This window comes from Oryza sativa, chromosome 2 (assembly GCF_034140825.1).
Source record: "Oryza sativa Japonica Group chromosome 2, ASM3414082v1".
Taxonomy (NCBI): Eukaryota; Viridiplantae; Streptophyta; class Magnoliopsida; order Poales; family Poaceae; genus Oryza; species Oryza sativa.
In genome coordinates this window covers 5,411,159-5,438,361 of record NC_089036.1, presented here as the reverse complement: position 1 = coordinate 5,438,361, position 27,203 = coordinate 5,411,159, and the positions used below count along the sequence as shown (strand labels likewise).

The 27,203-nt window shown below is 40.8% G+C and overlaps 4 protein-coding genes across 4 annotated transcripts; 2 read left to right on the top strand and 2 right to left on the bottom strand.

Moving 5' to 3' along the window:
* Positions 1-1,450: 1,450 nt before the first annotated feature.
* Positions 1,451-5,651, top strand: LOC4328619 (3-oxoacyl-[acyl-carrier-protein] synthase, mitochondrial). The gene is made up of 13 exons (XM_015768145.3): positions 1,451-1,869; positions 2,649-2,756; positions 2,836-2,907; positions 3,160-3,246; positions 3,339-3,490; positions 3,801-3,881; positions 3,972-4,005; positions 4,253-4,319; positions 4,394-4,470; positions 4,602-4,662; positions 4,817-4,899; positions 4,983-5,054; positions 5,134-5,651. Exons 1-13 carry the CDS (start codon positions 1,516-1,518, stop codon positions 5,296-5,298), a joined length of 1,413 nt encoding a protein of 470 aa, XP_015623631.1. The 5' UTR covers positions 1,451-1,515; the 3' UTR covers positions 5,299-5,651.
* Positions 5,652-9,155: 3,504 nt separating this feature from the next.
* LOC4328618 (fumarylacetoacetase-like) lies at positions 9,156-12,769 on the top strand. The gene is made up of 14 exons (XM_015767196.3): positions 9,156-9,463; positions 9,657-9,735; positions 10,044-10,102; positions 10,191-10,315; positions 10,408-10,482; positions 10,828-10,903; positions 11,103-11,202; positions 11,277-11,336; positions 11,569-11,639; positions 11,740-11,802; positions 11,905-11,969; positions 12,056-12,152; positions 12,243-12,368; positions 12,486-12,769. The coding sequence occupies exons 1-14, from the start codon at positions 9,233-9,235 to the stop codon at positions 12,546-12,548; spliced, it is 1,290 nt and encodes a 429-aa protein (XP_015622682.1). The 5' UTR covers positions 9,156-9,232; the 3' UTR covers positions 12,549-12,769.
* An 813-nt stretch (positions 12,770-13,582) lies between these two features.
* On the bottom strand, positions 13,583-16,441 carry LOC4328617 (exopolygalacturonase). Its single transcript, NM_001409390.1, has 3 exons — positions 15,837-16,441; positions 14,983-15,290; positions 13,583-14,483 (listed from the first exon to the last, which is right to left on the bottom strand). The coding sequence occupies exons 1-3, from the start codon at positions 16,437-16,439 to the stop codon at positions 14,045-14,047; spliced, it is 1,350 nt and encodes a 449-aa protein (NP_001396319.1). The 5' UTR covers positions 16,440-16,441; the 3' UTR covers positions 13,583-14,044.
* A 718-nt stretch (positions 16,442-17,159) lies between these two features.
* Positions 17,160-23,063, bottom strand: LOC4328616 (copper-transporting ATPase HMA4-like). The gene is made up of 9 exons (NM_001409389.1): positions 22,898-23,063; positions 21,956-22,218; positions 20,367-21,112; positions 19,720-20,191; positions 19,470-19,637; positions 18,710-18,964; positions 18,479-18,601; positions 17,886-18,371; positions 17,160-17,790 (listed from the first exon to the last, which is right to left on the bottom strand). Exons 2-9 carry the CDS (start codon positions 22,214-22,216, stop codon positions 17,365-17,367), a joined length of 2,937 nt encoding a protein of 978 aa, NP_001396318.1. The 5' UTR covers positions 22,217-22,218; positions 22,898-23,063; the 3' UTR covers positions 17,160-17,364.
* Between the last annotated feature and the right edge of the window lie 4,140 nt (positions 23,064-27,203).

Here is a 27,203-nt window from a genome sequence, read left to right as displayed (position 1 = left end):
GGTTGGATGCGCCAAACGGTGTTCAGAAATAGTGGTAAAAAACAGTACTAGTAAGTCTAGTACTCCCTCTGTTTCAAAATATTTGACACCGTTGACTTTTTAGTACGTGTTTGACAATTTGTTTTATTCAAAAAATTTTAAGTAATTATTTATTCTTTTCATATCATTTGATTCATTGTTAAATATACTTTCATGTGCACATATAGTTTTACATATTTCACAAATTTTTTCGAATAAAACGAACGGTCAAACATGTGCTAAAAAGTCAACGGTGTCAAACATTTTGCAACAGAGGGAGTACTTTCCTCTTAAAAAAAAGTAAGTCTAGTATTTGTTGGGCCAAATTTTCCTCCATAAGCATTTGCTCTCAGCCCATTGCAGCCCGAAAATCTAACAAATATGAGCCATTGATTCATATCCTTGATCAATGGTGAAGATTACCACATCCTTTGTGATAGGAAGAAAAACCCTAGCTTTCATGGAGAGAGTTGAGATAACAACAACCATTGAGGACGAGAAGAAAACCAGCAAAACACAAGAGAGAGAGAGAGCGGAGAGTAGAGAAGAAAAGTTACAGTTTGTTCAGCTTGGTAGCTCTTATCCGATCTTCATCAAGTCAGCGATTGGAGGTTCAAACGTGATTGAATTGGCACCAAACTTGGTGAGTTTGTTCCTTACTTTGAGCACTTTAATCTGGCTAGTTTATGCAAGGATTGGTTGAGTAGAGTACCTGATTTGAGTAGTGGTTTATCAGCTCGAGTTGCTACAGTTACATTATGCAACATTTGGTGGAATGTCAGTTTGAAGGGTCAAATGGTGTTCAATTGTGTTGTTTTTTGGACAGCTTGGAAATGACTCATAGGCCATCATTTGTACCAAGTTTCGTGCAATTTGCATATGTGGTTTGGGAGATCTCAGTTGAGAACCAAAAAGGATCTGCTATTTCTCTGCTTGTTTGTTGATATACCTCTTGTTAGTTTTGGTGGTTGATGTTGATGATGTCAAGTGTGTAACTTGATGTTATAGCTGATGTTGCGATGTGCATTTAGATGTTCTAGTGAAGACTCCATTTGTGCCCATTATTGTTTATAACAGAAGCTTGGAGTGCATCGTTGGTCCCATGGTTTTTTACTCCTCATACCGAAGAGGTTTTCCACGTAAATCACCGTGTCTTGTGTGCATGTGTCTATTGTTGTTCCACTGCTGATTTGCTAGTTGAAACTGTCCTCAAAGTTTATAGCAAGATGAGGGTTGATTGTGTAAAATATGTTTGCCGGTTGGTAAATTATAGTTTGCACAGTGAAGTAATTTGGTTCAGCCCCAACAATATTTAAATTTAAAGAAGAAAAAGGGAAAAAAATAATAAAAGAAAGGCAGTACATCAATAGATCCTAGCCGTTCGATGCACGCATCCAGCGGCTGTAAACTGCTCGAAACGGAAAACAGTCGAGAGGACTCATCTCCACTCTTCGCCTTTGCTTCGAACTCCGGCGGCTTTGCGACGGCGCCGCCGCGATGGGCTGCCTCCGCCGCGCGCTCCGCCTCGGCCTACGCCGTGGGCTCTCCTCCTCCTCGGCGGCTCCGGCGGCCGCGGAGCAGGCTGAGCTCCCCCCGCCGCGCCCCTCCGCGGGGCGCCGCGTGGTGGTCACGGGGCTCGGGGCCGTCACCCCTCTCGGCCGCGGCGTGGGGCCCACCTGGGACCGCCTCGTGGCCGGCGGCTGCGCGGTGCGCGCGCTCGCCGCCGAGGACCTGCGCCTCCCGGGGGGAGCCGACGCGGGGAGGACGCTGGAGCAGCTCCCGTCCAGGGTCGCCGCCCCCGTGCCGCGCGGGAAGGGCGACGCCGAGTTCGACGAGGAGGCTTGGACTAAGGTTGCTTATCATACTCACCGTTGCTTCATTAGCCCTAATAATTCCAATGCTTTGTTAATGTGCTTCTACTAGTTGTTAATGCGAGATTGGATTGGTGCAGTAGATTGCTTTCTGTGCTGCATTGGGATTCAAGCACTGAGGAGTGGAGTGATTTGTTCAGGCCTTGTTGGATGCTAAAATTGGAGAACGTTTAGGTCTTGCAAATATATAGGAATGCAACTTTTGCTCTGTCCTTACATCATAATTTCACCCCATTTTGTGGCGATGATAAGTTTAACCGCATTTCATGGCCAATATGTACATAGATATTGATTGCCCATACTACCTCTAGCACCACTTTTCCTATTTGAGGTTATCTATAATTCTTTATCCAACACGATTTTTCTGCTAGTAATGTGATAGATCATCATAATACAAAAACTAATGTTGTTCCTGGTAGGCTGTACAATGGCAATGACCTTATCTTGAGTGCCACCAGGAGTGACAAGTGTCTTGATTTCTCAATGTTTTCCTTTCCTTTTTTTTTTTTGTTAATTTGTGCTCCCACTCATATTTTCATTGCATACTTATAGAAATATGCACGTCCTAGTTTGGAACAAAATGTGTAGATAGAATTACTTCTGCCATTTTTTTCCTTCTCCTACTAGGAGCCAAAATATTCTGACAGAATGTTGTTTGCATGGCTGTAAACATGTAATGGCGGTGCTGAATAGCTCATATGGTTAAACTCTGTATCATGCTTTGATGTTTGAACTGTTGATTGACCTTCTTGTTTCCAGGACAATAAATCTATATCCGGATTTATAGCCTATGCTCTATGTGCAGCTGATGAGGCTTTAAGAGATGCAAATTGGTTGCCTTCAGAAGATGAGAAGAAGGAAAGAACGGTACAAACTGCTGTTGGTATGAACTATATATTTTTTTTATGTGTTTCTGAATTGCGGTGTCTGATTGGAGTTGTATCAGGGAGTCTCAATCGGTGGAGGGATTGGAAGCATCTCAGACATTTTAGATGCATCGCAGATGATACTTGAAAATGTTTGTATCCACACTCTTTTATTTTTTTTTCTATTGGTATTATTAGCTATTGTGGCAGATATGGCAGTTGGATTTCTATATTTCTAGATGATTTATCTTGACCGCTATTGTGTTTCTACGTGCTGAACTCTCTACTCGTCATCATTCTTTTATGCTTTTGCTAAGCAGTGCCATAGGTGACTTGCAATGTAAACGACAATCTTCCAGTAACTTCAGCACTGAAATTTGAAATTTATTTTTATTATGGCACAGCGTCTACGTCGCCTCAGTCCATATTTCATTCCCAAGATTTTGATTAACATGGCATCCGGTCATGTCAGCATGAGATATGGTTTCCAGGTGAATTGTCATATGCCATAGTTCAGGCTTTTCATTCTATAATTCATTTCGTACATGGATGCTAATTCAGATAATTAATGGTTCAAACTTAGGGTCCAAACCATGCTGCTGTGACAGCTTGTGCCACAGGTGCCCACTCTATTGGTGATGCTACACGGATGATTCAATTTGGAGACGCGGATGTAATGGTGGCTGGTGGAACAGAGTCCAGCATTGATGCTTTGTCTATAGCTGGATTTTCTAGGTAAGCATCTTTGTTCTTGTTTTGTTTTACTAATGTTCCATAATACTCTTTTATATGCTCTCTTTATGCAAATGCTGTAAGTTTTTTCAATGCTTTATTTAGGTTATATGGTATACCTTTCACATTATGGCTGTAGGAAGTAATAGGGGACCTCAACCAACTATGTACACAAAACACCCATGGTCCATAAATATCCATATGCAAACTTTATCTCTAATTTTTCAGTGTTCCCTATTCCCTATTGCGTCTGCTCCTCTGATTAGTGTGGCCAACCTTATCTTATTTCATTGTGATGTTATTTGTTTTTCAGATTAAGAGCATTGTCTACAAAATATAACTCTCTTCCTCAAGCGGCTTCCAGGCCATTTGATTGTGGTAGAGATGGATTTGTGTATGTCATCCTTTATCAAATCATACCCCCTTTCTTTTTTTCCTTTTTCATGTGTGGCTATTCTTATCTTTGTTTCAAAATAATTAATAGGATTGGTGAAGGTTGTGGAGTTATGGTGTTGGAGGTGAGTTCAGAAAAATGTTGGTATTTTACACCTTCGTTCTGAAGTTTCTGGTTGAGTGTAGTTTAATATCAGCCATTTAATACTTTGATCTGTCTTATGATCAGTTTGACTCACATATCCACTTATTGATCCCTTAATATTCTAATTCTTTTTCTCTATCGTGTATGCATTTTTTTCTATGTCTGGAAAGTGTCATTTAGTTCATCTTATTTGACCTTAAGAGGGTTAACCATATACTCTTCTGTAGGCACTTGATCATGCAAAAGAACGTGGGGCAAAAATTTATGCAGAAGTGAGAGGCTATGGAATGTCTGGTATCCTCCTATTCCACAAAGAGTTTTGTTTATTCTGTCGTTAGGATGCCTTTCATTGTGAATGACTCTTTCAGGTGACGCACACCACATAACTCAGCCACAAAATGATGGTAGAGGTGCTACCTTAGCCATGAAACGAGCTTTGGATCAGGTGCAATGTCATACACCTTTGTGATTTTTTGTGTGGCACATTTTAGAAATTTGACATTGTTGTTAAGGAACTGTAAAATGCATCATGGCTATTTATGGTACATTCTGATAATGTTCTTCCTCTTATTCTAGTCAGGCCTTCAGGCAGATCAAATCGATTATCTGAATGCACATGCGACCTCAACTCCTCTTGGTAAGTGGCACAGTCAGACTGACAAGCCTCATCTGGACTGACAGCACTTCTGTTTTTTCATATATATATTTTTCATTATAAGCCATGTTCTTGGTTCTACGTCATCTGTAGCTATAATGATAAAAGGTGATGGTTTGATTTGAACCACAATTAGGTGATGCTGTAGAGGCTAATGCAATCAAATCTGTCTTTGGTGACCATGCAACATCAGGTGGTCTTGCATTGTCCTCAACAAAGGTATAGCCCCCACACTCATGTGCAACTAATTCATCACAATTCCTTCGTCTCCCATTCACGACAAATGGCACAACATTCTTCAGGGAGCAATTGGTCATCTGCTTGGGGCAGCTGGGTCAGTGGAAGCAATCTTCACCGTATTAGCCATCCACCATGTATGTTGTCTACAGTTACTGACCACCAACAGTTTGAGTTCAGGAGTTCTCTGCATAACATTTTATCTTCGATTTTCAGGGCATCGCTCCACCGACACTTAATCTAGAAAAACCAGACACGCTGTTTGAAGGCGCGTTCATGCCTCTATCTTCCCCAAAGAAGATGCCTATCCGAGCTGCCATCTCGAATTCCTTTGGGTTTGGTGGAACCAACACGTCGCTGCTGTTCTCGTGCCCTCCTTAGTTGTTTCTAACAGCACCCTGTCTGTTTTGCCTGAAGAGCTGTAGCTGAACATCCACAGAGATTTTTTTTTTCCCTGCACAAACACCGGGAGGCACCATCCGCGTGCACTGAGCAGAAGCTGAGATTTCAGTCATTTTTTCACCCTGTGTGCGGCATGCCCCATTGTTCTTGTGTTTGCTAATTTTGTGACTCGGAGGAGTATCTTTTTTTTTTTGTTTTCAATTTTATCTTAAGTTAAATCATAAATTCATATATTGTCTCGCTGGATTGTGAATTACCTCGTACATAGAGATGATGTATTTGTAATTTTGTTTTACATGTGAGGCTGAAAATGCCTGAGACTGATTTTGCAACAGGCAGACTGGATGACAGAAGTGTTTAAGGGCTAGATTGATGCAAAATAAACTTTTTCAAAATTTGGCAATGACAAAATTTTTGTAAGTTAACATTATCAAATTTCAGTAGAATAGATTAAATGTGTTATTGTCAAAATTCTGTAGGCATTACCAACGTTTGGTAACAAACTAAATACATCCATATATTTGTCATTTTTTTTGAAAAAATGATATGGTTCAAAACGACGTCCATCTTACTTCCTCCGTTTCACAATGTAAGTCATTCTAGCATTTCCCACATTATGACTTATGTTGTGCAACGGAGGAAGTAACAGGCTATAAGTTGAAGTTGGCTATAGAGCGTGCCTTGCCAACCATACAAGACTAGATCAGAGTTTGTTGCTGGGGCTCGTTTGGTTAAGGGCCCTTTTGAAACGCAGGATAGGAAAAACACAGAAATAGGAAAAACGTAGGAATTGAAGTGGCGTGTTTTCCTAATCCTACAGGAATGGAAAACACAGGAAATATGAAGAGGGTCCCTTTGATAGCACCATAGGAAACAAACAAAGCAAAGGATAGTTTTCAAGAGGTTGAACCTCTTGCTTATTTTCCTATGAAATTGAGCTATATGAATACAATCCTAAGGAAAATTTCCTATACTTTCCTATGAATCAAAGGGTTTCATAGGAAAAAATTCTTAGAAAATTAAATCCTCCAAAATTTCTATGCAAATCCTCCAATTGAAGGGAGCCCTAAAAGGAAATTTTGGTTTGGTTTGTTGTGTGGATGATGATATCTTCTAGAAGAATCTGGACACGTAGGCTGGCTGGCTGGATGGATGGATGGATCGGATCGCCGGTGCGTGTGGTGCCGGGCGGTTGGCAACCTGGCACGTCACTCATTCGTGCTGAGCCCTCACATGTAGCCGCGATTTCTCTCTCCAAGCATGGGAGAAGAAATTGTTTTTCTTTTCCTTCTAAAACAGTTCATGATGACCCCTTTTTAAACGAAAAGGTTTTACAAATTCTCATAGAAATCAGTTAAATTCTTAAAATTCTTCAAAACCGTTTGAATTAAGCAGGTAGTGGGAAAAAAATCTGTGTAGCGATCAAAAGTGATTCATAGAAAAAAAAACTTGTCATTGATGGTTTTAAAAAGCCCTCTTTGTTTCGTTATATTTGAAGATGTTGGCTAGTTCAAACCAACGTCAAATATTATAAGGGAGTGTTGTAAATTTTAAATTTTGGTTGTTGCCAATAAGTTAACAAAAAGATAAATGTGTTCCTAGCTAGCGCACAAGAGCATAACAAGAATTCTACTCTTTGTGTCCTTTTCTCAGTAGCAACGACCGTGTATTCGTGTGCGTCAACAAGAATTATCTGAATTGAACTCTACTTCCATTCTTCTGTACTTCAACCTTTTCTGAAAAAAAAAACTCAAGTGATTTTTATTACACTATGCATGTATGATGAGCTTTTTTTTACCAAAGAGATAACTAACCTAGAAGTATGAGCACAGCAGTTGTACCGTAAATTACTTTACTTGAACCGGAATATGAGCCTACTTTCTCTCGATCGTCCAGCTTTTGCTTTTCCTAGATGGAGAGACCTACTCCCGTACCGTGCGAAAAACCCTACTATTTGGTAGGTTGGCCCAATTATTAATAGGAAAATCCTTTGTTTACAACGGCTCTACATGACACTGTGTAAATTTATCGAAGTTAAATTAAAATTCAAAAGTTTAGAGACGGTTAAATTAAGCTTCATAATCCTTGGATAGTTTTGAGTTTTGACACCACAAAAATCCACACAAACGTTTTAGATAAACCAGAAAAAAAAATCCTACAAGACCATGTCTCTATTTAGACCCTCGTCATGCCTTCATCGAAACATAACCATGTAGGCTAACTCTATTTGTGGCACCAAATATAATTAATTCTTTTACGGTACAAATTATATGTATTTACACTATAGTTACATGTAAATTTTAATACTTATATTATACTTATATTATAGTTAGTCTTGTAAAAACCAATCAATTATGTGCTCGAAAGAGAAGATAGGAGAGTTTCAAAACATACATAAAAGTGATCACACGGGGGAAACCAAGCTGAAATCAAATTAAAGAATATGGTGCTATATTTTTACCGTGACTATATCCAAAAGCATTTAAATCTATTACTACTCCCTCCATCCAAAAGTTTTATACATATTCTATTTGTTTAGTTTTTCTAAATAAAATAGACATATTTATAGACTTTAAGTACATAAGACTGAAATGAAGAGATTGTCTTTTCTTTTTACAATACTAGATTAAATTGTTGATCGGAACCCAAGCAACATTTTTAATGCCCATTGGTTACATACATAGTATAGCTCTTGATCTTTGTTAGAGCAAGGATAATAGTGGGCTATATAAACCAACTATAAGCTAATGTGAAAGAGGTAAAGAAAAATGATGGGTGTTGGCTCTAATGCAAAAGCTAGTTCTACACATGCTCCAAAATATCACATTAAAATTATAGCGAGAGAAAAAAATAAAGTGAAACTTATAGTTAATCTATTATGCATGATAGCTCTAATATGAACTAATAACCAATAGTTAGCTTTACTTACAATCCCATTGTTTCGCTTATTCATATGCTTATTCGAATCACTTATTTGCAAATATAAATCATTTATGAGTAAAAGTTTTATTTGTGTGTTCTTAACAATTCAAAACCAAATGTTGTAAAATAAACTACGATGAGAAAACAAAAAGATCAAATTCAAAATCAAGTTCTAAAATTAAAATTTTGGCTTATAACCATAAGTATAAGCATAACCTAAACAATAAGTCCCTTATTAAACTTGCTCTTATATGCATGATAACTTTTTTTCTTAGTCTTAATGAATGGCAATAGAAATACTTAAGTTCTAAACTTTTGGATGGAGAGAGTAAGAGCTTCATCGGTTGATCTAATAAGCTAAAGAAAAAAACCAAAGTTTGAATTTTCGAACTTAATTTTAAAGTTGATCTTAAAATATTTTCAACGTAATTCCTTTTTAGCTACAAACAAATATATCAAAGTTTCACCTATGAATTAATTTGTATTTCTCAATAAACCGTTTAAAATTATTAGAGAAAATGTGGATAATCGATGAGGCTTTAGGCTGCGTTCGGAACGGAGCAGCGATTAGCACGTGATTAATTAAGTATTTGCTAATTTTTTTCAAAAATAGATTAATATGATTTTTTAAGCAACTTTCGTATAGAAATTTTTTGTAAAAAAATATACCGTTTAGTAGTTTAAAAAGGGTGCGAGTGTGGGGGCGCAGCCTTAATACTTTATAGAGTCCATAGAAAGAGACCTGATCGTACATGGCTCCTTTTTTTTTTTTGGATAAATCACGCAGCTAATTTTTCTTTTTCTTTTTTACCAGTAGTAGGAGTGTAGGACACTTCATATCGTTGTGCTAGTATCCGGCGCCGCTTCCGTTCATCTGCGCCTATTTATTGCGGCCTCTTCTTCCTCCTCTCCTCGCCTCGCCTCGCTCTTCCACTGTTCATCTGCGCCACGACACGACACGACACGACACGAGACGAGAGAGGAGTCGGCAATGGCGGAGGGGTCGCGGTCGCCGCTGAGGTCGTTCGTGGAGGTGGCGCCGGGGTCGCACTTCCCCATCCAGAACCTCCCCTTCGGGGTCTTCCGCCGCAGGGGCTCGCCGGAGCCGGAGCCGCCGCGCCCGGCCGTCGCCATCGGGGACTTCGCGCTCGACCTCGCCGCCGTCTCCGACGCGGGCCTCTTCCACGGGCCCCTCCTCTCCGCCTCCCCCTGCTTCCGCCAGGTCCGCACCCTGCCTACCTTACCTACCTTACCTTACCTACTCGTCTTGTGTTGCGGTTGATCTGCTGGTGGTGAGCTAAGCTTAGCAGCAATTTGCGCGGCGCGGAGATTGGAGATTTGGGTGGTTGATTCCACTGTGATTTTTGGTGGTTACAAGTAGTAGTAATTTTTAGATTTGTTTCGTGTGCATGCAGGAAACGCTCAACATGTTCCTGGGGATGGGGCGTCCGGCCTGGAAGGAGGCGCGCGCCACGCTGCAGAAGATCCTCTCAGGTTTCACACTTTAGCTGCTCACTTCAAATTCCCAATATCTTGTAGTAGTCTACTATGCTGTTAGTAATGCACGATGAGTAGCGCGGCTTCTGCCCCCCAAATTCTGATGCTGATGAGTAATTCTACCTGTAGTTGTGTTGTTAGTACTATGTTGTGCCAATGTATCATGATGCAAGAAAGTATCGATTAACCGCCTATGTTCAAAACTGAAAGTATCGATTAACCGCCTATGTTCAAAACTATCCAAGAATTATGAGATCCTGAGGTAGACTTACACTTTTTTTTAATGGGTTCTCTAATCTTTGCAGCTGATGAGCCGGTTTTGCGTGACAACGAGGCCTTGAAGAAGAAGTGCCTTGTTCCCATGGTGAGCTTGATCAACTACTCTTTTCTTTGTTACGAGAAACAGGATGACCATTTATGAAATCACTAACTTCTCTGTTTTTATCATTTAGAGCGACACAGAGATGCTTCTGCCAATCACGGTAGGAGACTACACCGACTTCTTTTGTTCTGTGCACCATGCAAGGAATTGTGGGTTCATCTTCCGTGGGCCACAGACCCCAGTCAACCCAAATTGGTAATGTATTTTCTTGACCATGCCTTGTGCTGAGACTTGAGACTTGGGTTTTGACATAAACACTAATCTGCAATGTATGTTTGCTTCATCAGGTTTCAGCTTCCAGTAGGTTATCATGGTCGTGCATCCTCTGTGATTGTATCTGGAACAGACATCATTCGACCCAAGTACGCATCCCATAGATTCGGATAGTTATCAAATTCCTGTCAGATTACGAGATAGTTTTATTACTATTGTTTGAATGATTGAATATATTAGTGTTATTGGATAGCGGGTAGCTGTTTCTAGTTTTACATAACCTCTGAAGTCTGAAGTGTCTATTTTGCTTAATTATTGCTCTCAATGCCCTCTTTCAAATAATTCACTATATTCGATGATGTTTGCTGCATTCAACTTTTTGTTGCATGCAGTGATGTATTGTAGATGGATACATATGTGTAGTATATTACATTTTATTTTTGTCATAATATCCAATTGATATGTCAATAATGTCCTCTTTCTCTGCCTTTTAGAGGGCAAGGCCATCCAACAGGAGATTCTCGACCTTATTTTGGTCCTTCTAAGAAGCTTGATTTTGAACTTGAGATGGTTAGTTTCTTACAAACCTCTTGACTCACAGTATTTGGTATTCTTGAACTGTTATTGACATACCTGTTGCATGTTTGTTAAATTTGAGCTGTTGGTTGTCATTGTGGTATAAAATCTGGCCGTATGTAATTAGTTATAGATATTTTCATTTCCCCTGGATCAAATATATCATAACGCTTTGTTGGCTTGTTGCTTTCAGGCAGCCATTGTTGGACCAGGGAATGAATTGGGAAAACCTATCGATATTAATGATGCTGAAGAACATATCTTTGGCCTAATGATAATGAATGATTGGAGTGGTAGGTATTCTTTTCAGTTTTCGTTCAGATCAGTTGCATACTTTGGTTAAACTGAGTTTTGTATAATATTGCAGCCAGAGATATCCAAGCTTGGGAAACTATACCTCTTGGACCTTTCCTTGGGAAAAGTTTCAGTAAGACACCTGATGCCTTTTCAGTTATACTTATGCCATGTTCACTAATACACCACTCTCTGTTGAAAAGTTTCCTGCACATTTATTGCTTAGTTTTTACAAATGCTCATGATCATATTTCTACTGTGGCCTCGACAATTACTTGAGTGGATTCTTCCATGATTTCCGCAATGGACTATGCTTTTATCTTTCGTCAATGTAACATGTTTCCTTCCTACTTTGTGATTTTTAGGTACCACAGTATCACCCTGGATCGTTACTATGGATGCCCTAAAGCCTTTCACCTGTGAAGCTCCTAAGCAGGTGAGCATGTCTTAGTATTATAGTATATAGTTAACCATATTTTCCTTGAGAATCATCATTTTATTGTTCTATGGATAAATTAAATTGCTTTGCGTGGCAGGAACCTGAACCTTTGCCTTACTTAGCTGAAAAGAACCACGTAAACTACGATATTCCTCTTGAGGTAGGATTTTCTCATGGCATTTCTTCTTTTATATTTTTATATTAATAGATATTTGATTAAAACATAAACTGATGATTATTACTGCATTTCATTTTCTGTAAGGTCTGGATTAAGCCCAAGGAGCAAAGTGAACCATCAATGGTTGCAAAGAGTAACTTCAAGCATCTGTAAGGATGCTTCCTGTTTTCCGATTGCCGTTTCATTACCATATGTATTTGTTAGCTTTGTCCTTACTGTAACTATTTTTTCCCAGGTATTGGACTTTAACACAGCAACTAGCACACCACACTGTTAATGGATGCAATCTGAGACCAGGGGATATGTTTGCAACTGGCACACTAAGCGGACCTGTATGGAATAACCATTTCAAATATCACCATAAACATACCAATCTAGAAGTTATCGTGCATGTTTACAACTAAACATCTGCCTTCTTTCAGGAGACAGAATCTTTGGGATGTTTGCTGGAGCTAACATGGAATGGGCAGAAGGAGATATCAGTTGGAAACTCGACCCGCAAGTTCCTAGAAGATGGGGATGAGGTCATCTTGACAGCTTGTTGCAAGGTACAGCAATCTCATAAGTCTTGATCAAACCAAATTTAGAGCTCTTTTCGTCTAAAACAAATATCTTTGAAGATTCCATGCTCTATCTTGATGCCATCCATCTACATGTTTTTACAGGGTGAAGGCTACAATGTCGGATTCGGAACCTGCACTGGGAAGGTTCTGCCTGCACTTCCATGATCCAACATATAGAGGATAGCCTGCTTTCATCTCATCAGTGTGTCAATAATCTCTGAAGAAAGCATGCAATGAGGCAATGTATCTAGCTAGTTACATCTATATTTTAGTGCTTAGTGATGGTAAAAATACTAATAAGGTATGCTTCCCTGAGCTTTACAGAAGGGATGTAATTAATGTTCTCCAGTTACAATAAGAACTTATTTGAAGTCGTCATTGTCTCAGTGATTTTGGCATGCAATGCTGGATGTGAAAATCGATGTAATGTTGGTCGCATGATCGAACGGTTCAGAACGTTGAGGCCAAAATTTTGGTTTGGATTTTGGAGGTGAGCTGGTGAAACCACTCGTGCATGCTGCATGTATTGCAGGGCTATGCTAGTACGTGGTAGCAAGCTATCTGGTAAAAGCAAAAGTAAAAACACAACAAAATGTTTTACTGGGTGCAAATCAGGGTTCGACTTACCGTCGGTAACCGCGCGGTTACTAGGTTTACCGCGGGTGTATGGTAATATAAATACCGCGGTAACCTTCTTAAATTCAAATAAATTTAAAAAATAATTTGAATTTTTGATAAATTTTGCATGGTTTTTCACGGTTAACTGTGGTTACCGCGCGGTAACCCCGGCCCCGGCGGTTTGGGAAACCCTGGTGCAAATCACCTTTTGTACGCACGAATCTCATAGCAATTCCTCTTGTTTGCCGATTGAAGAAAGCCTTGTATGGTCTCAAACAAGCACCGAGAACGTTGATTTGCAAAATTCAAGATGGCCATGATGAATTAAGCTAGATTTAGACAGAGCTCATGTGATCATTCTTTGTTTGTTCCTTATACGGCTTATGGTATGGTTATTTTTATATTTTGTACGAATCAGATCAGTTTCCATCCGAATCAGAATCAGAAAAAGAAAAACATATATTCCAAACAAATAAGAATCAAACAAAAAAATAATTGAACTGAAGAGATTAAACTACGACAACTAAACGGATAACAATTAATTAATTAATCAATTAACGAGTAAACTAAATGAAATGAAATCAGGACAAGAATCATATATTCCAAACGAAGAAGAAGCAAACATAAAAATAAATAGAAGAAAATAATTAAAAAAATCCGAAGAGGGAGAGAGAGGAAAATAATTAGATGAAGAATACAAGTGAGGGGAATGTAGCGGAGGGAACGATGATTAACTTACAACTATATAATCAGACGACAATTACTCCCCCTATCTCCATTTCATATTATAAGTTGTTTGACTTTTTCTAGTCAATTTTTATTTAGTTTAAACAAATTTATAAAAAAAATATAGCAACATATAAAATATTAAATTAGTCTAATTAAATCCAATATGAAATATATTCTGATAATATGTTCTTTTCATATTGAAAATACTACTATATTTTTTAAAAAACTTTGGTCAAACTTTGAAAAAATTGGCTTTAAAAAAAAACAAATGACTTTGTAATATGAAACGGAAGAGTAGTATAATAAGATGAAAATCAGACGCAGGCGAGCTCCTTGGCGACGTTGCTGGACTTGCCGGCGACGTTCTTGCAGACGGAGAGGGTGGTGTTCCCTTGGCCGGCGTACTTGAGGTCGACGTTGTGCAGCTGGATGCCCTGGCACGGCAGGTTGTTGGCGCAGTTGAGCGTGACGGCCTCGGGCGTCGCCGACGTGCCGACGATGTTCTTGAAGACGATGTCGGTGACGGCGACCTTGGACGTGCCGGACGCGGAGCAGATGTTGTTGGGGCAGTACTTCTGGTCGATGATGATCGGGTAGCTCACGTTGTCCATGGTGATGCCGTCGTACAGGAACTTGGTCGCCCTCAGCTGCGACTTGGAGTCCTCGTACGACTTGATCCGGAGGCCGTTCGTGGTGCCCTTTATCGTGCAGTTGGTGACGATGATGTCCTCCACGTCCTTCTCGTCCTTGTACCTGCAGAGATGGCCAACCACACACAACAGAAGTTAATATTATCGGGTTCTATACATACAAATTATCTACTAAGTAGTTATTAACTATCTCTGGTTTTTTAATAGATGATGTCATTGACTTTTAGACACATATTGATCATTTGTTTTATTAAAAAAATTATGCAATTGCATAAGATGCTTAAAGTACTATTTTAGTGATAAAACAACTTAGAACAAAATAAATATGAATTACGTATTTTTTAATAAGACGAATAGTTAAATAGATATTCAAAATACTACGAATGATGCTACAGTAACCCACATGTGCTAATGACAGATTAATTAGGCTCAGAAGATTCGTCTCGCGGTTTCCAGGCGAGTTATGAAATTAGTTTTTTCATTCGTATCCGGTCAAACGTCTGATGTGACATTAAAAAATTTTCTTTTCACGATCTAAACAGGTGCTAGCTAGCTTAGCTATAGGGAAGGAAAGGGGCAGTTGTATGTATGTATGTATGTACCGGCCGAGGCTGCCGACGGAGATGCCGTGACCGGGGCCACAGCGGACGCCGTTGACGCGGACCATCTTGGTGCCGGGGCCGATGGAGATGCAGTCGTCGCCGGCGGCGATGGTGGTGGAGCTGATGGTGATGTTGGTGGAGTCGCCGACGTGGATGCCGTCCGTGTTTGGGCTGTCCCCCGGCGACGTGATGGTCACCTTGTCGATCACCACGTTCTTGCTCTCGTATATGTTGAGGTGGAAGAACTTGCTGTTCTTCAGCGTTATCCCCCTCACTGTCACGTTCGTCGAGTAGTCGATCACCAAGCTCTGCATCCATCCATTGTTTTAATTAATTGCCCATTATTAGTCATACAGAGAAGCAAGAAGATAACAATACAAATTACTATCACAGCATTGGTTATTTTGCCCATGTCAATTAATTATAAATGGACTGTGATACTCAATAGTGTTTGCTGGTTAAAAGACCAGCTTAGGCTATATTCAGATGTGGAGGTTGGAAACTCCACCTTCCCAAAGGCAAAATGGAGTGATCTATTAGCATTTGATTAATTAAACGTTAGCTAAAATAAACTTTAAAAATATATTAATATAATTTTTTTAAAAAAACAACTATTTTATATTTTTTATAAAAAAACACAACGTTTAACAGTTTGTAAAGCGTGCGCATGAAAAACGAGAGAGTATAAGATTTATTCGAAACTAATTAATTCGATGTTATAGGTGTTACTTTTTTGTATATACAAATTTAGCTGAATTTAAATAAGTTTGAATAGAAAAATAGAACTACTTTATGATATGAAACGGAGGAGGAGGTAGCTATAGAGAGAGACGATGGGGGTGTGGGTTGCTTACATTGGGGAGGATCTTGCAGTTGTAGTTCTTGTTGCACTGGTTGTGGGTCCAGACGAGGGGGCCCTGGCCGTCGATGATGCCGTGGCCGTTGATGGCGAAGTTGTCGACGTGCTCCACCTCGATCCAGTTGGTCTTGTAGGCGTTGAGGTCGCCGGTGCCGAGGAGGTTGCCGTCGAGGCGGAGGATGATGCTGCTGGTGCACGGCCCCTTGAGGTTGAGCGCGCCGGTGAGGTAGTTCCCCGGCGGGATCACGATCTTCTGCGTCCCCGTCGCGTTGCACGCGTTCTTCCACGCCTGCAGCACGAACGCCGTGCTGTCGCTCGTCCCGTCGCCCTTCGCCCCCAGCTGCGCGATGTCCAGCGGCCCCGCCGGCACCGACGGCGCCGCCCCCGCCGCCCCCGGCGTGGCCGGCGTGTACGGCGCCGCCGGCGTCGCCCCCGCCGCCGCACCCGCCGCTGCAGCCCCCGGCGCTGCCGGCGTGGCCGGCGTGTACTGCGCTGTGGCGAACGCCACGGACACCATCAGCGCCGCCGCCGCCGCCGCGATGGCGGCGGCGGTGGTGGCGGATAGAGACGAGGTCGTCCTTCTCGTGGAGGAAACCATGTTGATATCTTTGTAGGTACGGCGATGTCGAGGAGGGGCGCGCCGCCGGATTATATATACGGCGGGAAGGGGAGCTTAGCTATGTTTAGACACGGCGAGCGGACGACGACGCGGGTGTCGCGCGCGCGGGTTTTTTCTGCTATTTTTGGCGCGAACCAACGGGACGCGCGGCTGCTGCTGCTGCTTCTTCCTCCTCGTCGTTGCCTACCGATCATTTTCCTTCCGTTCCCGTCCTGACATCTCGACGAATTTTCACATGATTTTAGAGCAGAAAGTTTTTGATTGGAAAAGACTATACCTACTACGTTTTTCTTACTGAACTCTTATTAGCATTGATGTGTCATGCTATTAATATATCCTAGATTTTTTATAATCCCATATAGTTAAATCAATCGGTTGAGATAATTGAGGGTTGAGATCATTGAGGGTAAGAGTTTAGTAAGAAAATTTTAATTGGTGTAGCAGTGCTCTTTTGAATTTATTGTTTGAAATAGCGCGTATCGACGAACATATTCCTACAAATTTGAGATGAAATGTTATAGGATTTTCAGAGGATTCAGTTCGGTTTCCGCAAGATAAGCATGCAGTGTTCCAAAGGATAACTAAAGAGTAGATTACTTTTGCAATGAGTTTACAGTTCAACTAGTTACTAACTAGTCCAATGCTACAACGTCGCAATGGTCACTTGCCAGAAAATACAACAACTGTTCTCCACTGTTTAAACACAATTTCACATCTATATATCACTGGATAGCAATTAAGCTCCCCAAATTATTATTGAATCAATCAGAAGTACCCAAAAAAAAACAGAGAATCCCAAAACATGACTACTGTACAGAAATCAGTCAGGAGGGCCACTGCAAACAAGGCGTTTGCTTCATGCTCAGTTTCAGTCAGCACAGCAAGACCGACGCTTCTTCAGTCTTCACACCAAATCCGGGTCATTCTTGGGTCCAGCAGCCACCTCCTCGACGTGCAATGGCTTCTTGTAGAGCTGGAGCAGCAGCGACGAGCAGACGACGCTCACCGACGAGGCCGCCATGCAAGCTCCGGCGAGCCATGGCGGCAGCCGGATGCCGGTGAACGGGAACAGGACGCCCGCGGCGACCGGCATGCCCAGGACGTTGTAGCCCAGAGCCCAGACGTAGTTGAGCCGGATTCTTGAGAGGGTCTTCCTGGAGAGATCGATGGCAGTGATCACATCCTCGAGGCTGCTCCTCATCAGGACAATGTCGGCAGCTTCGATGGCGACGTCGGTTCCAGCCCCAATCGCCAGGCCTACGTCTGCAGCGGCTAGAGCCGGCGAGTCGTTTATCCCGTCGCCGACCATGGCCACCGTCAACCCTTTCATCTGTGAACAAATGATGTGATGTAAGTTGGAATAATGGTGGTAAAATCTGTGATCTATTCCAACTTTGTTTTTGCTGCAAGGAGAAAAGATTGCACCTGCAAGTCCTTGATCTTTTCGGCTTTACCAACTGGATCGATCTCGGCAAATACTGTGCCGATCCCGACCTCTTTAGCTATGGATTTAGCTGTAGCCCAATTGTCGCCCGTCACCATGATACTCGAGATACCCATTGAGCTGAGGTATGAAATGGCACGGCCTGCCTCAGGTTTCAGAGGATCTGACACAGAAAGAGCTCCGCAGATGGTTCTGTCGATAGCAACAAGCACACAGGTCCTAGCAAGCTCTTCTGTTTCAGACATGTGTCCCTCTACTTCAGAACTTATTGGAACTTCAAATTCTTGCATAAGCCTTTTGTTTCCAACCAGCACCAGCTTGCCTTCAACATTGGCACTCACCCCTGCCCCTGGATGCACCTCAAAGTCCTTGGACTCCATTATATGGTCACTGTGAGATCCATATTGTTCCCTGAGCTTCTTTGTGTACTCTACAATAGCCTTTGATAGAGGATGCTCACTGTTCGCCTGACAAAGTTAGAAAAAAGTTAAGGTTAGATGACATGAGACAGCAAACTAGGAACATCACACGACATTCAACAAAAATTATTAGCATTTGCATCTAAGAAGCCAACCTCTGCACCAGCAGCCAAATCACACAGCTCTAGTAGCGGTATCTTGGAGAACACCTTTGTTTGAACAACAGAAGGTTTACCGACAGTCAGCGTTCCAGTTTTATCAAATATGATAGCTTTAACCTGCACATAAAGAAATACAAGGAATAGTTTAGTGTCACAATATAAAAAAAATAGAATACATTTGATGTGAGAAAAAATAATACATGACATAGAAATCATCTCAGTTACCTTGTGAGCTTTCTCAAGTGCATTGCCACCCTTAATAAGAACACCTTGAGAAGCACCTTTTCCAGTGGCAACCATAACAGCAGTCGGGGTAGCCAGTCCAAGAGCACACGGGCATGCAACAACAAGAACAGATATTCCAAACTGCAGAGCAAGCTCAAAGCTATCCATTGCCTTTGGAATCCATTCTCGAGGGTATATGTCGAATTGCCCAGCTACGAACCAGCCAAGCCATGTAAGAAATGCAGCCACCACAACCTTAAAATGAGAGGGACCAATATGAGATGAAGAAAGAGACGATCTCACAGAAAGTATGCATGAGAAGCATCAAAAGTAGTTAGGAAACATTTGCAAGTATCAATCAGGGTAACATTTCTCATAAGTAACCAGCTGTTTACAGAGGAGGTGAACTTGGTAAGGAGTAGAGTTAAAACTGCTACTCCACTAAATTGAATATAATTTGCTCTACGATTCTACAGTAGAAGCTGGGGTAGGTTCAAGAAAGTTTCCAGATGAATGCTGACTAAGTCTAGGGTAGAAATACCAAGAAATTATTAGTGCGATAACTAGTGACCAGTACAGGTAAAGTTTCCAGTGCAGTTGACTATGTGTCTACTGTCTAGGATAAATACCTCGATTACCTCCGTAGCCAGTTGTTATTAACCAGTAGCTAGGCAGGTAGAATATAGCAATGTTGCAATTTTGTAAACGCTGGTGGGAAATAGCACGAAGGGAATTTGCAGGAGAAAACAAGCGAACCTACCGTTGGGACAAAAAACCGTGAAATCCTATCTGCCAACTTCTGAACTGGAGCCCTTGCAAGTTGAGCAGCTTCAACTAACTGAACTATCTGTGACAAAGCTGTTTCTGACCCAACATGAGTGACCTTAACAATTATACAACCATTGTCATTTACAGTACCACCAATAACCTGTTAAAAACAAGTCAATTGAACCATCAGGATACTAGTTCATAACAAGAGCAAATACAATCAGGATCCAAAAAATACCAACCTTGTCTCCTGGTTTCTTTGCAATGGGCCTTGCTTCACCAGTTATCATACTTTCATTCACATGACTTTGGCCTTTGATGACAACACCATCAACAGGGACTTTTTCCCCAGGGACAATCTTAATGACATCATTTCTCTGAAGTAACTGAGTGCTGATCTCCGTTTCTGAAATGGCATTTCCATCTTTGTCCAAAGTAAGAAGACAAGCTGTTTCTGGTGCAAGTTCAGTCAACTTCGACAAAGCATCTGATGTCTTTCCTTTGGCCACCACCTCCAGATATTTCCCCAGCAATATAAAAGATATCAACATAGCACTAGTTTCGAAGAAATCCTGTCCTTCAAATGACTCTGATGTTAGTGCCTTCAGAACTATATACACAGAATAGAAGTATGCAGCATTTGTCCCCAAAGCAACAAGCACGTCCATGTTCGAGTATCCTCGTTTTAGCGCATGATAAGCTCCAACATAAAATCTGTCAGTAAAATAACACATAGTGAATAACCACACATGATTTATAGTGCATGTGTGCAATGAAGGAAACAAACGAAGGCAACATTATATTTAGGCTAAATACAATAAACAAAAGACTTGAGATAAGGAACATGAAACAACATCAAGAAGAAGCTGTTCGAGAGATGGGATTGTACCTCCAACCAATAATGAACTGAACTGGAGAACACAGCAACCACCGTAATAGCATACCTATCGTCATGTTATTGCATACTTTGTAAAACAGCCAATCCCCAAAAGGAGAAATCATTGGCAGAACCATGGAGAACATGAATACAGGCACAGAAAACAGGCAACTCCAAAGAAATTGATTCCTGTAATTCCTAATTTCATGATGGCGCTCTGCCTCTCTTTGCTTTGGTGGTGAATACAAGCTAGCATTGAAGTATTTAGGGGGCTGTGCAGCATCCTGAATGCACTGAATAAGTAATCGTGGGCCAGTGACATCAGGATCATATGCAACTATTATTGTCTGTCCCGCTGTGTCACATTCCACGTTATTCACACCTTCGACAGATTCCAGTCTTGACTGAATGAGTTTGATGTCTTCTGGGGAACTCACACCCTCTAGTTTTAGGTGGACTTTGTTCACATCATCCCCGGAACTAATGAGATCAGCTCCAAATCCAGCATCTTCAATAGCCTCAATTATAAGATCACGACTTGTGATATTTGGATCAAAATGGACTTTAGCTTCCTCTAGGGCAAGTCCCACTGCAGCTTTCTTCACTCCAGGTACCATCTGAAGTGCTCGCTCCACAGATTCCGAGCAGCTTGTACATGCCATTCCTTTTATCTGGAGTCTGCATACAGCAATTTCCTGTTCTTGAAGTTCATCGACCTCGAAATTGAGGCCTTCGATAGCTTCTTTTATGGTTCTTGCCTGGAAGAATAAGAATCCAAACTGAGAACAGATGGAAAATAATGCCAAACCGTAAAATATCCTGTCATTACTTCATGAGTGCAACTTGAAATATACATGAGTTTAGTGAACTGAAAGCATGTCCATGCAGACAAAAGTTACCAGTTGGTGCACTCATTAGTGACTATACAGCCTAACTGGCAATTGCATGATGGCAACTGTATACAAAGAACATGAGACTACATGAGCCTGAACTTGACATCACAGGCTATATGGTCACTAACTGTCAAGTACCAGTTACCAATTTTTAGAACCTTGATAAATACTGATTCGAACCAAACTGCTAGTAAAAATTTCTGAGTAAGAGGTAAAAAAGATCATATGATTGCGAAGTAATTCAATATTCCAGGCCTGGAGAACATGAACTCGATGAGGTATAAAGGTCATCATATGATTGCACAGTCATTGTCAAGGGTTTGGCCCACGCTGACAAAAAAGATTGTTAAGATAGTCACTGGTTCGTAGTACTTACTCGTGGACCTTATATGAATGACCAATATAAAGCTGAAATCAAAATTTTCATGTATCCTAATTACCTAAATCATGACATCTACAGGATAAAATTCAGCTCCTGGAATTCAAAACCACCATATTGCTGGAATTAAATTCATGCAGAGTTGCAGACATATACTCCTAGTCAAATAGAGAACTGGCCCACAATAACTTGAATAAGGACAATATAGATATGCATTGAATCCTAAATCCTATTTTGCCCCATGATGAGAAACACCCAAAATTGTCCCTCCCATGCTGGGGAAATCTAGTGCAGTTGAGAACAAGACCGTCAGCTCAAGGCAATCTTACATCGGCTTCCTCTGGTCTGTACTGGACAACAGCTTGGCCCTGAAGCGGCGAAACCGAGACGCTCTCGACTCCCTTGAGGCCAGCCACCACCGTCTCTATCGACACGGCGCACGAAGCACACGAGATCCCCCGGACATTGAACATGACCTTCCTCGTCTTCCTCTCCTTCCGCGGCGACGCCCCGGCGGGAGAAGCACCGGAGCCGCCTCCATCTGCCTGAAGAAGTGGATCTTTGAGATGGTTCTCTCCATTCTGCTCCATCCCTGTCCCAGGAACAACCAAAAACCAACATAAATTTAGATGGTCATATGTCCATGCTATATTTTACAGCCAATTGGTAAGATATAATAATAGCTTCTCATAATCCAGCACAAACTTCTGTACTGCAAGTACAACTTGAACTATGAATTATGAACTCGGTACAGATAATTATGAACTCAGTACAGATAATTATGAACTCAGTACAGATGTAAACTCCTTAAAAATCCCCAAAAGTATAGTCCTGGTAAGCACTAACAGGTGCAGCCTCCCCCCCAAATTGTTAGTAAAATAACATTAAATCAAACTGTTTGGATCTTTTTGGTACATTCTAAGTTCAGTGATAGCGTTGAAGCAAATTGTTTAACCACCACTTGCATTAAGCCCGAGAAAAAAAAATCCCACAAATCCAACTCCACCGCGCCAACGACAACCAACGAACTGTCCATTTGACAAAAGAGGAACAAGAAAAAAAAGAGGCGGCGCCCGCAGCAACTCCGCCTACTACGCGTTTATCTCCACGAACCCAAACAAGGCCCCGGGTATTTGGGGGAAACAGAAACAAAAAAAAAATCAAAATCAAAATCCATCCGGAATCCGGGCGAAGATAAAAACACGGAACGCCAAAGGCGGCGAGACCAAACGCGCCGTCCGTCAAGAGGGAGCGTCAGAGCGGCGGCTTACCTCGGCCGCCGGTGATCACCGCGGCGGCGGCGGCGGCGGAGGGTTTAGTAGAGGCGGTGGAGGCGAGGCGAGGCGAGGCGAGGCGGCGAGGCGGCGAGGAGGAGGGAGGCGTGAAGCAGGCCGCGGCCGCGGGGGAGGTCACGTTGGGATTTGATTTATATTTGGTGGGGTTTGGAATTCGGGTGGAATTTGGGTGGGAAATGGCGTGGATTCGGCGGCTTTTCGCTTTGGCCCTCGCTCGAATTTTATATCGTTTTCGGTGGGATTTGTTTTTTTAGTTTGAGTTTGGTTTGGATTTGGGCTCTATCGCCATTTGTCGGGGTGGCGCCGATGCGCGCTCGCTTTCTCCGCTCCATGTTTATCGTTTTCGTTGCTTCGTTGTTTTGCCCTCGTTTTTTGAAATTTCTCATATAAGCCCCTAAACAATGCATATTAGTATGTCTTAGTTTAGTGTTCCAAAATATAAGTATTTCTGTTATTTAAAATTTGTATCATAGTATAAGCATTTCTAGTGTACTTATTTCAACGCGTAAAAATCCATACGTTTTTTAGCCAATCAGTCCGTGAGAAGAATTTGATCACTGGGATCTGAAACGTGATTTTTTTTCTTAATCTTAATATTTACGTACCAAACAAACTTGAAATAAATTAATATGATATTTTAGAGTAACTTTCATATTGAAAGCTTTTTACGAAACACACCGTTTAGCAATTTGAAAAGAGTGTCACACATATCCAAATTTTGATCCACTTTTTTCAGTACAGAAACGAACGGGACCAAGTCTTACATTTTGAAATGGATAGGAGATAAATAAAAATATATTGAGTATTTTTAAATATATTTTGTAATCGGCTCAGTTAATGCGCATTGCTCCCACTGATTTGGCACGTCAACATACACCATGGCTCGACCCACCTGACCAAAATTTCATGTAGATTGAAAACGAATGAAGGTGCTTAACAAAAGCTCATGCCTTTATCTCCTCTTATGCAGTGACCTATATAAGTAGCCTAGTTGGTGTGGTGCTCTCAATAATATGCATTCGTATGCCTTATGTAAAAGGAAAGGTTATGGTGGTACAAATTTGGATAGGATGTCTCTAGATGCTTATAGATGATGGGCAATCTCAAGAAGATTCCCCCATATCCCTGCCCACAAATTTGGCTGGCCTTTTCTGGCTCATATTTCGTATGTATTACCTCCGTCCTAAATTAGTTATCACTCTAACTTTTTTTTTATCATTCGTCTTATTTAAAAAAATATTATAAATATAAAAAAAGATAAGTTATACTTAAAGTGCTTTTGATAATAAAGCCAAAAAATAAATAATAATTTCGTAATTTTTTGAATAAGACGAATAATCAAAAGTTACAAACAAAAACTTAAAGGGCTGGTTTTGTTTGAGGCCTAAATTAGACTTACCAATATTTGGCAATTTCAATAGTGTTTAGTGTCTATTTGGTTTGAAGCCAAATTTTGGCATGCCTAATAAAATAGGCCATTTCAATAGTGAACTTAGGCTATTTTTACTTCAATCCAAACATAATTTTACCTTACCAAAATTAGTCATGCCAAAACTTACCAGAATTTGGCATTGACAAAATTTGGTAAGGCCTATTTAGGCCACAAACCAAACCAACCCAAAGCGACGAGTATTTTGGGACGAAGGTAGTATTCAAAACACATATATTCCGAATAAAAATAGATGGACAGCATTGGACATTTGGTGTTGACTTTAGCACTGTGAGAAAATGACAACTCAGACCAGGGTTTCAAAATGCGAACGATAGTCGAAAGGCATATCCCTATCAAATTTATCAGTAACCGTGATAATTAAACGGTTGCCGACGAACGGCGGTGAATCTATATTTATTTTGAGCTTGGTTTAAACTTGATTTAGGCACGTTCGTTTGAGCCGTTCAGCTCGCACGCGAAATGAGACGGGGTGATTAGCAAGGGTAACAATTATAATTTTTAAAATATATACTCCCTCCGTCCCAAATATAAGTATTTTTAGTTATGAATCTGGCTAAATGTGTGACCAGATTCATAGCCAAAAGTTGTTATATTTTAGGATAGAGATAATACATTATACTATATTTATTTCACAAAACGGTACGTTAAGTTCGGTTGACTTCGTCAATCCCAAAGGATTTATCAGCCCAGTATTCGAAGATGTTTATAGAGGTAGGGATTACATGCGTGCGTTCATAGGGGTGAGTGTGCGTGTATTGTGAGTGTATGTGTTGTACTATATAATTTTTTTTTAAAAAAACACCGTTTCGAGTTGCTGAAAAGAACTCGGTCTTAGTCTTATTGCCTGTTGGGTACTGAATTACTAGGATTTAGCAATTTTCTCGTTTTCCATGAGCACTCTTCCTGAAGTTCTAGCCAGTGTATTCTTTTCAAGAACTTTTTATATAAATGTTTTCTTTCTAAAAGAATAAACTTATTTTTTGAATTTGTAATATTTCACCTATTCTAAAATATATATAGCAACCTAGTATCGTTATATCGGATTGAACCCACGCCACTTATTTTGTGTCCAATCCGAGACCTATATTTTTAGATGAAGGGAGCAGCTAATAATCCCTTCGTTTCATTTTATAAGTCGCTTTGACATTTATAAGTCAAAACTTCTTAAAAGTTTGACTAAGTTTATAAAAAAATAGAAGCACTTTATAGTACTAAATTAGTTTTATTACATCTAATATAGAAACAATTTTCTTTGTTCTGTTAAAATTAATATTATATTTTTCTTAAATTTAGTTAAACCTAAAAACTTTTGACTTAGAAAAAAATGAAACAGTTTATTGTATGAAACGGAGGTTGTACTACTCAATTAATCATTCGTTAATGATTTATTTGTTTCACGTGTAGCTAAAAGGCTACCCCTCCGTTGTAGAATAAGTCTTGGGATGAAAATGTTATTATTTTTTCCTACAAACTTAGTCAAACTTGAAGCAGAGTCAAAACGTTTTATAACCCGAAACAAAGGCAGTAGCAATTGTGAAAGCAGGGAACAAATGCACTTGGACTCTAAGAGTAGATAAAGTTGAGAATAGTTGTATTGGGTTTTAATAAAGTAGGGTATTATGGTTGTTTTCCTTTGAGTAAGTTGGGAATCCTTTTCCTCGACCTTAAAATGGAGCGGTAGATTAGTACGTGAATAATTAAGTATTAGCTTAAAAACTTAACAATGGATTAATATAATTTATAAAATTATTTTTTCAATATTTTTTTAAGAAAACATGCTATCATCTAGTGTTTTGTAAAATATGTGCATGAAAAATAAGAGAGTAGAAGTTACTAAGGGAAAAAAGAAAACACTATTTCAGAATGGAGGTGCAACAAAAACGGGGCACAGTAAGTGATGGAGCTAGAAAGATTTTTGAGTGCGGACAAAACTACATTATAACTAATTAAATTTCTATAACAATATATAAGTAATTTGTTATAGAAATTTCATCATAAATTTATTTATAACAATATAGAAGTTTAATGAAATTTTCGTCGGTGAGCCGCCCGGGGTAGCCGAGCAGTGGCTCCTTCCTGGGTGCGGTGCAGGAGGAGTAGGACCGCGCGCGTGCGCGGGTGTGGCCGTGTGGGGGAACTGACGATGATCGTGCAGTTGCAGTAGCGCGAGCGCGAGCGCGACGTTTTCCTCCGGTGTTTTGGTCCCCGCTCCGCTCCGCTCGCCGCGGGCGCCCGCCCATGCCATGAGTCCCGCGGCTCCAGCGAAAAGGGGGAGTACCCCCCCGCTGTGGTTTTTCTGTCGCTTTGCATGCACTGCACGGGCAGTCGGGCACGGCGATGTGCGCGCCACCAAAAACCCCAAAAGGCGGCGCGCCTCCCGATGCCCACCGCAAAGCAAAGCAGAGCAGAGCATATTCGGACGGATCGATGGATCCCCCTGCTGCTTGCTCGCTCGCTCGCTCACCCTGCTGACCATATGCGTGAATGTGATGAAAAAAAGGGTTCATCCCAGGAACTCGCGCTGCAACATGTGAATCTTGAGGATTAGAGTAATAACATTAGTATAGCTAACTATTAGCCCTAAATAATCTCTAGTCAACTTAATAATCAATTTATACAATAGTTACATGTTACACTATTAATACATGGTCCCACCTGTCATACACACACTGTATCTTAGAGTCCGTGCTACAGCTGTTCTCTCTCGTCTATCATCTTCTTAAAATATGTTTATAGCTGATTTATAACCTGCTATTGTACCTGATCTTACTATTTCATCTGTTCTAAAATGTAAACATTTTTAAAATAGACACGTATATGAAAAAAGTA